Source organism: Protopterus annectens, chromosome 3.part1, assembly GCF_019279795.1.
Source record: "Protopterus annectens isolate FY-2018-M chromosome 3.part1, PAN1.0, whole genome shotgun sequence".
Classification (NCBI taxonomy): domain Eukaryota; kingdom Metazoa; phylum Chordata; order Ceratodontiformes; family Protopteridae; genus Protopterus; species Protopterus annectens.
Window position 1 is genome coordinate 381,046,495 of NC_056732.1, and position 13,725 is coordinate 381,060,219.

General features: G+C 36.1%; 1 protein-coding gene and 1 non-coding gene across 2 annotated transcripts in view; both read right to left on the reverse strand.

The window, feature by feature from the left end:
* The window catches only part of LOC122798137 (dual 3',5'-cyclic-AMP and -GMP phosphodiesterase 11A-like), a 757,362-nt gene that overhangs the window by 446,054 nt on the left and 297,583 nt on the right, over positions 1–13,725 (reverse strand). Inside the window, exons 7-8 of the mRNA XM_044066848.1 lie at positions 7,201–7,276; positions 7,021–7,088 (exon numbers count right to left, since the gene is read on the reverse strand). Of these exons, the coding sequence (XP_043922783.1) occupies positions 7,021–7,088; positions 7,201–7,276 (144 nt within the window). The remainder of the gene's footprint in view (positions 1–7,020; positions 7,089–7,200; positions 7,277–13,725) is intronic.
* On the reverse strand, positions 6,513–6,585 carry TRNAK-UUU. Its single transcript has one exon. It is a non-coding gene; the product is annotated as a tRNA-Lys (tRNA).

Below are 13,725 nucleotides of genomic sequence, written 5' to 3' on the forward strand. Positions count from 1 at the left end.
TACATTCAATCCACCACTGCACCCCCAATTGAGGAATTTTGAACTAAAACTTGAAAATGAATTAAGGACTGGTTTGAAAAAACAATTCGTACACCCTAACTTAACATCTTCTGAACAGGAAGTTTTAAATGTTTTAATAAATAACAAAAATTTAAGGGTGATGAAACCGGATAAGGGTGGGGGTGTAGTATTTATGGATTGTATTCAATATGAAGGTAAAATGATGGAGATTTTGAGTGACACTGAAAAATATTCTAGAACATCAATTAATGAAATTAACATTGCATATAGGAAAATACAGTTAGTATTATATGACTTATTAATTGAAGGATCTATAGATATGCAAACATATAAATATTTGCTTGTTGAAAAACCTAAAGTCCCTTCTATATTTGGAATTCCTAAGGTGCATAAAAATAGTAATGATCCACCACTTAGAGCCATTGTTTCGGCTAATGGTTCAGTGACTGCACCTTTAGCTAAGTATATAGACACTAAGGTGAAGGGGTTGGTGTTGAACAACCCTAACATATTACAAGATTCATGGGACTTTCTTAGGAGACTAAATCCCTCTTTATACAGTGAAAAGTTGGCCTTTGGCACTTTAGATGTAGTGGACCTATTCACTAGCATACCACATGACGTTGGTATGGAATGGTTTGAGGAGATGCTTATTGGTTTCAAATAGATTACCTCAAGTGAGTTCAGAACAATATTGACCCTGATGGAAATAGTGTTGAAAAATAATTTTATTTTCTTTCAAGGAGAGTACTTCAAGCAAGAGAAAGGAGTGGCCATGGGGGCACATTGTGCCCCCACTTATGCTAACATCATCATGGCCTATTGGGAGAACAATTTTCTCCTGACTTCTCCTTTTAGTGAGTATTGGACCTTGTAATGGAAGGTTTCTTGATGATTTATGTTTTTGTGGACAGGAAATCTAGACAATTTTATGAATTTTGTTGAATATTTGAATGGAACAACTAATTTTTTGGATTTCACCCACAAATATGACACACAGGACCTAATATATTTAGATGTCAATATTAAGAAAGATAACGGAAATTTTGTATCTAAAATACACAGAAAAGAAACATTCTCTAATTCTTATCTACACTTCACTAGTTCACATCCTTTGTATCAGAAGAAGGGAGTGTTGAAAAGCCAGTTGGTTCGGATGAGTAGAATGACTTCAGTAGATGAAACTTTTACAAATGAATGTATTAAATTAAAGGAGTTATTCATGAACAGGGGATATCCTACTAATTTATTTGATGTATTATTGAATGAAGTACTGAGTGAAAGAAAGGGCAGATTTGCTCCTATTATAGGAAAAACATCTCCTTTTATAGAAATAGGTGACACTCCAGTAGATAATTCTAATAATGATTACAATATGGGATTTGTTATGAATTATGACGGACAGTCAAGTGTAGTAAGAAAGGTTATGGATAGAGAATGGAATCATTTTACTAAGATATCAGATTTAAAACATATTTTTGAAAAACCATTAACGTACATATATTGTAGAGGGAACACTATTAAGAACATGCTGGACAAAGGCACCCATAATATTAACCATGACAAAACAACAAGAACTAGAAAAGGTCTATATAAATGTGGTTATTGTAATTATTGTTCATATTTAAAAAATGGAAATTCCATTTTTTTACAAGTAAGGAAAAGGAAATTAAGTTTGGATATTTATGTTAACTGTAATACAAAAGGCATAATATACCTAGCTATGTGTAAAGAATGCGATTCGTACTATGTGGGCAAAAGTGAAAGAAAATTAAAACAAAGAATATATGAACATATGTATGATATCAGAAATAAATGTGAAAATAATGCACTTTACAAACATAGCATGGTATGTAAAACATCAGTATTTCAATTTTTTGTGTTGGAAGTAGTTCATGTGGATCCCAGGGGAGGTATGTGGGAGACACTAGTAGAATATAGGGAACTATACTGGCAGCTATCACTAGAAGCTAATAGACCTCCGGGTCTTAATGACATGATATCTTTAGCTCCAGTTTTAAAATTGAGATCAGCCAAGCTTTAAATTTATAGAAAAAACTGTTATCATTTAGAACATAAATTATAAAAAGTTTTATTTGACTTGTGATGTTATCTGTGATTTGGGCCACATGAGGGAGCCAAAGAAAACAACATACATTTATTCTGTATATATCTTTTGTATTTTTAAAGGAATTTTATAGTTTAAATAAATTTTATTTAAATGTAAGTTATTTATGACAATTAAAAAAAATGTTTTTAAAATCAATTTTAAAGAATATGATGTGTGTTTTAATACATGAAAGTGATTTTTATCAACTTAAAGTAAAATGGATTTTAAAATAACACTGACATGACCATATAAGGACAGTTTTTAATGACATCTTGTTGTTTACATTAATTGATTAATTGATTGATTTGGTCTAATTGCAATTTAGTGTGTCTATATAAAGGGAATTATGGGATTGTAAAATTTATCTGATGAAGTTGATGACGAAAACGTTACTTGTACTTTTACAGCGTTAAGTGTGGATCTTTTCACTTTGTGTTCAGTGTTTGGAACTGAATAAACTGTTGCCTATATCCAGCTCGACTGTGGTGCTTTCTGCTTGGTTATAAGTTTATTTTAGCACCATTTTATCCTTTTGTGCTATTTCTGACTATACTAATGACAGATCTCTGTATGCCTTTTTTATTGTGAATTGGGAAATACCCAAGCTATCTTCACTATATCCATATTCGCAATGTAAAATGTACAGTGGGCTGTCAGGACTATGGCCAGAAACAAACTGAAACCATAAAGTTCACTCTACACAACAATTATAATTGTTGTTCACCACTTTGTAGCTTAACTATTGCAATGCCCATATACCATATAGAAGTCAGTGTTTGATGTTGCCTGTTAATTCTTCCCTCCCTTCCTCCCCCTTTCCGCTAATCATCCAGGTTCCCAGCACGTTGGTCATCTGTGTGAACGGTATACTCAAAGGCCATGCATTCAGGTGAAATCATGCATTCCATTCACACTTGGAATGGATTTAGAAATGCAGTAGGCTCATTTAAGATTTTGATATGAAATCTCTATGGAATTACTCTTAATGCAACTCTGTTTGACAGTATATACAATGCATACCATGTATATGATTCTTCTGTCATGGTAAAAAAGTAAAAAATGCCCTTTTCAGATTGCTAAATGCCCCTCTGGACCTCTATCCCTCCAGTCATCAGCATCCTGCAGCATCTCTGCACACACTAAACTATTTCTAGGGACTAAGTAGGTTAACTCTAGTCTGTTAAATAGGGCACAGTCTAAACTATTTGAAGAAGTGGGTGATTTTGTGGGAGAAGTACACTGAAGTGTTAATTTGTATTTAGTAAGTGATGGAAGAGAGCAATTTGGGTGGCTTAATGAAGAGTAAGACAGATTGTTTTTAATAAAGGCAGCTACCTAGGATCTATCACCATTCTGCACTAATGCTAGCACTTATTAGCAGACAAAACAGTGATGCAGTTCCATTAACAGAGGGGAGTGGCTAGTCTCTATTGATAGTGGAGGAGGAGCTGAACACATTGAATATTACCATGGAGCACAGACTGGAGAAGTCCACTCATGGATGCAGAGGAAAAACTCAAAATGTTTGGGGGAGAACATTGCAGATATTAGGTGAATAGTGAAATCAATTCACCTGCATCTATACAGAGCACTTTACAACCCCTATGCACATATAGAAATTAGACTTATAAAATTCCTCCAAGCAGTCAGAACTCCTAAACTAGCCTGTCCCTCGCTTCCCTCACAAGGGAAAAATACATGATTTACTTCTAACAGCTAGACAACATAAATAGCTAAAACATAGTACAGCTATTAACTGGAATTTGTCAAAATAAGAACTTAAGAAAGTGAAAAACTTGACCTGCTTGTTATATGGTCTGAATGAAGACAACACTAAAATAACTTAAATTGATCAGCAGAAATGTCTTAAACTGACAAAATAACTTAAACTGAAAACAAAAGCTCTTAACCAATTTTTGTAAGGATTATAAATCAGAAACAGATGGGTTGGAAAGCCTAGATTTAAGACAAGTACCAGTAATTCAATAAAAGTTCTCAGAACTCATCAGTAGCAATTACAAGTATAGGACTGCTTCAAAGCAGTAAGAACTTTTGATCTAACCTGGCTGTCTATTCTCTTGACAGAGTAAAAACAAGATTTAATTCTAACAGTTAAACCACTTAGATAAAATACAGTGCAGGCGTTAACTGAAATTTGTCAAAATAAGAACTTAAAAGAGCTTAAATATTTAACCCAGTCATTATTGGGTCTGAATGATGACAACGAGAAGCAAAATAACTGATAAAACAAATAGTTTAAGCTGACAAAATAACTTAAATTGATAATATCATCATTGTCATCTCCCTTTTCCCATTTTCTATATGAGGTTGTTGTGTTGAATCGTCTGTCGCCATCTTTCTTGATTTAATGCCACACTTCTACCATCTTTGAAAGTCATGGCTTACTGTTGAAGAGCTTCCCTCACGCAATCCACCCTGATGCGCACCCACTTCCATAGGAACCCCTCTGTGAGTCCGAACATTGTTCATACATGAGTCATTGGGTCCTTGTACAAAGTCTGTACTAATTCTATTAATGTTTCTGGACCTCAAACCATCACAGGGCTATGTAAATCAGGATCTTGTCATATGCTTTCTCTACCTCTAGGAATGCTCACTTAGACTCTTTCCTCATCTCTGGCTTCTTCTCAACTATCTGTCTCACTGCAAACATTGGGTTAGTTGTGTTGCATTCATGTCTGACTCTGAACAGCTTATCCTCCATCTTACTTTCTACTACTCTGCATATTTATCTATCAATTACTGTATCCTTTACTTTCATGCATTGTGATAGGAGTTTGATTCCACTGTACTGCCCACATTTGTGAATATCCCCTTTGTTCTTGTACACTGGCACTAGAATGCTTATTCTTTATTGGTCTGGGATATGCCTGTCTCCCCATACTGCTATGAATACCCTTCTACAGCCATTTCTCCTCTAAACTACCCAACATCTTGATCATATCTGCCGTGACCTCATCTGACCCTGCTGCTATCTCCAGCTTCATTTTCTTTACTGTTCTTACTTCTTCTAGTATAGCCCCCCCCCCCTTCTTCTTTCATCATAACTTAAGTTGATAACAAAGACAGGATAAATAAGATAAGAATTGCTACAAATTATTCAAACTGATAAAATTAAAGAAAATCATTATAAACACGTATGCATTTGTTGCAAGATCTAGAAATCAGATGTTTTGAAGACCTTGTCTTCAGTAACTGCAGTACTGCTCCTGGTACCCAGAACCTATTTCTGATACATGGCTATAAATTCAGAAAAGTGACCTGCTGTGCCATCGGAAAGTTATGGTTTAACAGTTGCTATATCATTTACAGTACAATCCACAGACACCAGGACATGTTTAGAAAAATTCTAAAGAGCTTGTATCTGCTGGTGTTATTAATAAGGAAAACAATATTATATTTGTCTAGAAACACAGTATATGTTTATTGGATTATGAAATGAGAAATTAATTTCAGTTGAAATAGATATCAAGATACATTTGTCAATGAGTATATCTATGATAGTAGTAGCAATGAGTGAGCCAATAATCCAGTTACTGTACTTTATAAATGTAGAAGTTCATTTAAAATGAGCCAGTAGCAAGAACATGCAGACTTACTGATATTAACATTTTTCACACTGACTATTTCTGTTACAAGTGATGAATGTTTCATAACTTACAAATCCATTTCATTTCCAGGGTGGGTACCACTCGCATAATGGTAACTTCCAACATCAGTCATAGCACTTATCAGTTTTTACAGAGTAAAACTGAAAGCTGCTCCGTTTCCTGTTTCCTCTGTAGCTTTTTATGGTTTAATGGCAGCCATGCTACTCCATTTGCTGTCATGAACCCATTATGCAAATATGGTGACATTTAAGCAAGAATTTGTAGGGGTACACCTTGCTTAAGTGAATGCAGGATGTAATATGTACATTTTAACTCACTGTAATGGTCATATATAGGTTAAAAATGTCAACAGATTGCCTCAGAATATTATCACACTAACCTTATTAACTTCTTTTGTTTCGTTTCCGTAACTTTCCATGCTGACATATATGATGATGTTTAAGCAGGTATACACAGGGTGCACTTCATAAAAGTGAATGAGGACTGAAAAATGTGTGGTTGAAATTAGGGTAATGGCCATATAATCTGATTAAATATTACTGTATATGTTACAATGTTGGTGCCTCCAAATGGAGCATTCTTAATTGTTGTTACGGACATATAATCCTGATGAAATATCATCATACATGTCACATAGGTTCAGAGGTAGGTATTAGGTTATCGGCCCAAGGGCCTAAGTAAGCCTAGCCAACAAGTTTCCCTGGCTTATGTCACCCAAGAAAGTTAATTTATAGGTAGAAAGTAGCATGTGCCTGAACAGGGACTTGAACCCTGGCCCTTCAGATTAAAAGGCTGATGCTCTACTGACTGAGCTATCCAGGCTTCCATGGGTTCCTCTAAATGGAGCATTCTGAGTTGTTGTAATGGACATATAATCCTGATTAAATTTCATCATACGTGTCACATTGTGGGTGCCCCTAAATGTAGCATTGTGAATTGTTGTAGGGGCCGTATAATCCTGACAAAATGCCATCATATATGTTATAATGTGAATACCTCTAAATGGAGCAGTCTGAGGAAAAAACAGCAATTAAAGTTATGGAAAAAACAGCGGGTAGCTTTTCATTTTGCATCATGAAAATTAGCCAGTACTACGTTTGATGAGGATAGCAAATGCACAGTGGCTGCCTTCAACAAAACATCTTTTTAATGCCCTGCATATAACATGTTTTTGTTACAGGCATAGAAAAATAGAAGGTATTTGTTTTGTGACTTAGGACTTTGGTATTCTAGAAAAAAACAAATGGAAATTCTGACCTCAAAAAGTCGTTGATCGGTATCATCAAATGTTTTTCTGTCGAGTCTGTTAAGTATCTGAGCAACTCCTGAAGGACAAAAATAAATAAATAAATCTGTGATGTCTTAATTTTATAAAGTGCTATATTATATACATTTTAGTTTGGGTAAATAACTCATTCCAAAGCTTAGTTTACTTACCAATAATCTGATGGTTGCTGTTCCAGATAGGCACACACAGTACAGAGCGTATATGAAAAGTTGACACCTGGTCTGTCTGAAACAGATTGGTGAGATTAGGGAGATAAAAAAAAAACACTTCCATTAATACATTTATGTATTTATTATTTGGTTATTTGGTATTATTCAGGAAAGTATGCTAGATACAAAGTTTCTTTTCTCATAGATCAACAGAAACGTATAAAACAAGATGCAAATGATAATATAGAGAGAAGCTATATAGAGGAGAGATAAACAACAACTGCTAGTTCACTTCTGCATAGACAGTTTGCATAATCATTTTTTACATGGAAATCACAACCTTATCTAGTCTACTCTGCTAGTGACTGCATTCAAACAAATATAAAAAGTGTCTTGTCTGTGATCAGTTTGGACTATTTTTCCTGTTAAAAAATGTAGTTTCACAGTCTTGTTTAATAACAAGACAAATGTTTTAAATTATGTCTGCATATACAATCTCTCTCTCTCTAAAGATATATATATATATATATATATATATATATATATAGATGGATAATGTTACCTACTACTGAGGAAATGTAGTTTAGAATAAAGAGAAAAAGGAAAGCTATTTGTACCGAAAATATCAACCCATTTTGAAAATTCCTTAAATGTTGCTTTAGCAGTGGAAGGAAAAAAAAAAAGTGTACAGCATTTTAATGGCACAAAGTAGACCAAGAATGTATTTATGGAGAGGCACTCTGGTAATTGTTGATATATACTACTTTGCAGGAAAGTAATGGTTAAGGCATACAAAGAAGAGGCTTCCCTACACATGGCTAAGGTGAAATTGGTCAAGTGTCAGTAGCTCACAGAAAAATAGGACAAACATTGTAATTCCTAATGTTTCTTCCCATATTAAACCAGTGCCAGTGCAATTTCTAATTGTGTACCAGTAAAGATTAATTTCTTTATAGAGGTTTCTCCCTTCCTAGAGTTGATGCAACCATGGAATTGGTATATATAAATTTAGGGCCATTTTGAAAATGTCTTAACTATTGCTTCAGCAGTAGAAGCAGAAACAAAAATGTAAAGCATTTAAACGTAATGCAACCTGCAGAACCATGTTGTATCATACTAGAATACAATGCTGAATGAGTGATTCAAAAAGTATGAATTGCAGTAAAGCTACAAACTTTTCCATGTTCTCAGATAAACAACATTAGATTTCTCAGTGTGAAAATCTTATTATATAAGTGGTCACATGGTTTACCATTAAAATGTTGCTGTGCAATTGCACAGCTATGAAGTATTCGAACAACAGATGTTTGAATCCTTCATATGTGTGCAGGTTACATGAGCGAACACCATATTTGCGAATAGACTGTGCATTCACAAATATAATGTTCGCTCATTTAAAGGGATCATAGTACAGTGCAGTTAGGGAAAAACATCCTTTTCCTCACTGTAGTGCGATCTCGGAGTTGGAATATTAAGTTAGGGGGTGTGTGGGGTGCACAGCCGCCCATAGGGGGTGCAGGGGGGCTTGCCCCATGCTTAAATGGGATGTTAGGTGTAGGGATTAGGGAGTTATGGTAAGGATGGCATTGTTGTTAATGCCGTAAAATGTTGTTGTCGACATTTTTGGCATTAACGGCTGTTTTTCGACAATAGGGCCGTTTGGTTAGCTGCAGTTTCGGTACAACACTTTGCTGTTTCGTACCGTTTTTTTTTTAACTTTCAACATATTGATAGTAAACCGAGCACACAGCCATTGCCAGATCCAGCACTAGGAGACCTAGGCACCTGCCTAGTGCCCATGTTGCCTGGGGGCCCACTTCACTTAAAATATCTTTTCCATAAACAGGTTCATAAGCCTTGTGTGTTATACAGAAAGAAAACCCAAGAAACCCTTGTATTAGCTCATCCTAATGTAACCTCATACTAAATTCACAAGGAAGACCTCTGAGTAGCAGCAAGAAAGATAGCCCCAGAAATCCTAGTGTTGCTGGATGGGAGATTGTGAGTTGGCAACAGAGAAACACAGCATTCACATCTGCAAGAGAGTTACAGCAGTTACTCATCAACAAAAAGAAAGACAGAAAGAGAGAGAACAGTTCACTTCACTAACAGATCCATCCATTTCCTTATCAGTGTGTGTAATGCCTCACTTAGTTATGGGGCTTATCAGAGCTAAACCCTGTACCCAGGGCCGGCGTTAACATTTTGGGGGCCCCCAGCAAATGTCAAGTTGGGGGGCCCCTTGGCACTTCCAGTATAAGTATCATCCTGTCAGTGCCACACCCTCCTAAGAAACATTGTAGTCTGTGCTGCAAGCCTTTAGGAGTAGTATGCACAGACAGACCAGTAGCTACAAGCTCTTACATTACAACAGGCCTATATACCACACTTTGTTGACCTGTCTAACAAAGGGACACTTCTAGTTACTGGCATTTAATTGTAACAATGATACATTACAACAACTCTATGTACAGGTCTGTTCTTAAATGAAGTGATGACAAGGCCTACTGTTTCAACACCCCTCGCACACCCTCCAGCCCTCTCCTCTGATCCCCCCTCCCTTTTGGGCTCCCCATACCATGCACATTACTTTTTTCTTCCTTTTCTCACATGTTGCCTTACTCTCAGCTTCATCAAGAAGCCATAACTTTTTATATACACTGAAGTGCATTTTACATTTTTTTTTCTTTTTACACAACTTTTTCATCCAATAATGGCATGAACAGAAATTATAATTAAGGAAAGAAATCCACTGTTGCTGTTCAGCTTTAGTTTTCCTTACATCCTTTCAGCACATCTTTCCTGACCAAGACAGCACAGTAATAACCATTTAGGAAATAACTCAATTAAGCTTGTGCCCCCAAAGTCATAGGGGTTATATATGTGCCCTGGGATGCATTTTAGAGCATTTTCTCAGTATTTTACCCTAATGGTGGCCTAAACAAAAAACATGAAAAAGAAAAGAATTTCAGTCTTATTTTTTTTTTTTTCCAAGGAAGACATAAGTTGTGCCCAAGGCTTAATGTTCAAAGCTGACAAAACAGCAGCTCACAATAAACTAACAAGCCAGTTGTAGGAATACATAGGTCTTATCTGGGAATATTGCCTCCTTCCCTACCCCCCCCCCCCACAAAAGACAGTCACTGCATATACATCCCTCTGGTGTTAAACTAGGATGAAAGCAGAGGTTTCAATTGCTTTAAACATATATTTCAAGTGACTGTTGATATACGTATACATAGCATGCTTCCTCACCCCTAACCCTCAAAGTCATCCTCATGTATACATACCTGATGTGTGACTGTGAGAATGATTTCAGTAATATATTCTAATTTGTTTCTCCTAGACATTACACTACCCCTACACAAGCAATTGTAGCCTTCTTTTTATATTTCTGAGGTCTGTGAGAAAAGTAAATAAGCAATGACCACACTGTCCTCAGCTCAAACACAAGCTGTAATGACTTCATGTGTACACGTCTAAGGTTTGACTGTGATGAAAATTAAAGTTGTAATAACCACACAATCCCCAGCCCCCCATAACCTACAACAGCTTTCTGTACACACACATTTGCGCAGGGTTGGTTTTAGAATGGGTGTGGTAACCATAGGCTATTAGTAGCTTTATCCTAAAAGGGTCATATCTCAGCATTGTTCAGGTTAAACAGCTCAGTCAGAAAATTGATACATTTTTGTCCCCATCTTTCTTCAACCAGCAACAGCTTTTTTGAGGTTCCCCACAGAGTCAAGGATGATTAAGGGAGCCCCCAGTATCCATTTATACGGTCTGGTGAGTGGGGGCCACCAGACTCCAAGAGGATCTAAGTGTCTGAATGTTCTGTGATGTATCTTATGTCTTACTTTGGAAATATAATTACTTGTTAGGTACATTTTTACTGATACCCAGAAGAATAATGTCTGTGTACTGGCATTATTGGGTGCGTGCACAGACAAAAATCAGTGATATTTTTTGCACACACATGCAGACACTCACAAGCATAAACCATAGCAATACTAGTTTTGTAGTTATTTCAGGAAATAACAATATATTGTGCAACACTGGTACTGCCACACCAGATCAGTGACTGTTGTTTATGAGTTGTCAAACAGCAGCAGAGGTAAGTCACTTATTTCCCTCATTGAGGAGTAATGCATACTCGTCACTGTCCCTGATTTCACACACCTTCCCTGATTTTGTTTATACTTCTGCTTTCTCTTTCATAAAAAGTTTGATTTGCTGGTAAATCATTCAGGATTACAAACAGTCACAATCCAGACATTTGAGTTTTATACTTATTGTCCAAACATACATGTTGATGCAAAAGGTGTTATTTTATTAAATTTTTAAGCGAATTAGAGTAATATTTAAAATCTAGTCCTGATTCTGAACATTTATACTATTATTTTTGGGATTGCACTGAATTGTTAACCAAAGGAATTGATAGTTATAGTATATGGTGTTCTGTTTGTATTTATAAAACTCCCTGAAAGAGAAAACCATCTCTGAAGATCAGAAGTATCAGCTCTTCTTAAAATTCAAAATCTGCACTGTTATAAGTCACTCTAGGCTGCTGATCTCTCTAGTGCTTACCGTGTTCACGTTCATTATCAGCTTCATCCTAACAGGGTCATATCACAGCCCTGGTCAGGTTAAAGAGCATAATTAGTAAATTAATACATTTTTTCTTCCTTATTTTTTCCCAACCAGCAGCAGCTTTTGTGGGGCCCCCGCACAGTCAAAGATGATTAAGGCTTGCAGCCACGGGTATAGCATGGACCTAAAGCTGGCTATGTAGTTAGTTTTAGTGGAGAACATGTCCAACAGCATGATGTAATTAAGCCAGGGGCACTATGTCAGTGGTAAAATATTTAATGGAATTCTGATGCTGGTTACTTGACAAAACACTGTTACTACAACCAGAAATATCTTTGAATTTTAAAGGAGATATAAATAAGAGTTATTATCCATGTGGTTTATTAAGTATACAAGAATGCTACTAGCTTTTGATGGTTTGACAGACATGTTACAACATATCAGGATAATATATCTTGCTGTGGTTGGGGGCCCCCAGGGAACAGGGGAGCCCCCAGCGACCGCAGGGCTCCCTGGTGCCTAAAGTTGGCTATGCCTGTACCTTAGGTCAGAGGGAATAGCCTTAAATCAACTGCCAGACCCAATTTCATTTGGTACAGTAAATATCTGTTGATGCAAAACCTTTTGTTCTGTTAAGTTTTTAAGTGATTTGGAGTAGTCTGACTGAAAACATGTGTTCTGCAAGCATGCAACCCCCCCCCCAAAAACAACAAAAAAACCCAGTATGCTTTATGTAGTAATATTGCAGCAATATTTCTGATTTGCACATGACTTTTGGTTTGTTAGAACAAAAGCTACTGCTACAGATTACTTCCAAGATGGTGTAACAGCTTAATTTGAGCTGTCTCAGTGTGAGGACAGAGTCAGAAAATATAGCCAGTGAATTTGTCTTTTGGGAATATTTCATTTACTGGCTAGTACGTACAGTGCCTGGATGCCAGCAAAGAAGAAATTTAGAGAACCTGAAAGAATAATCAACTATAAAAATGAAGAGAAAACACTATCTGGGAAGAATCCCACAGCTGTTCAGCAAAAAAGCAGTTCAAGCTCCAGCTTTTGTATAAGATATGACTTCCAGTAATCTAGAGGAGCAATAAGTCAAATGTACTTAGAGCTAATTAAAATAAATAAACACTGAAGGAGCAAATAAACTCAAATAACAAAAGGCTGGGAAAATAGAAAAAGCTTTAAACAGATATTCAGCTGATTTGATAAAACTGTAAACATCACAGAGCTGAGTATGAGACTGCCCAAGAAGAGCTGTTTCAAAAAATGGTAGAATTAGAAGACAGAGCACGTAGGGAAAACCTGAGATTTTCTGCTGTACCAGAGAAACTGGAAGGAACAGACTGTATTAATTTTATGAAAGAGCAAACAAGCAACTGGATTCATATTCCACAGCAAGAGTTGTCAATTGAAAGGGCCAATAATGTGTATGCTCCACACCTGGCCATATGAAAGCAGCCAATATCTTTAATAGTAAAGATACCAAATTATCAGCAGAAATAGTTGATTATGATAAAACTTTGACAGAAGGACAAAGTACTAAAAGTTGGTGAGAGTATAATATTTGTGGAAAATGATTACTCCCTGTAGACCACAGGAAATGTCAAGAAGCAGGTGTGAGATTCAAGCTGCTGTATCCAAACATCTTTAGAATATTCTTTCCTGGGGTCAAAGTTATTTTTTGATCCATAACATGCTAAGGAGGAAATACAAGAGTCTGCCTAACATAAAGTGAGCAATCAGACAGAAGTGATTCTACTTCTTATTCTTCTGATAATAAAGGTCACAGAGAGACTATGCCAGTGAAATCTTTTTCCATTATTTCACAGGAAAATGCTTGAGAGACAGAAAAAAGGACAGGAGTTGACTATAAGAACAAGGAGTATGTTAGAAATGAACCAGTGACTGGAGTTGGAAGACAGAGAT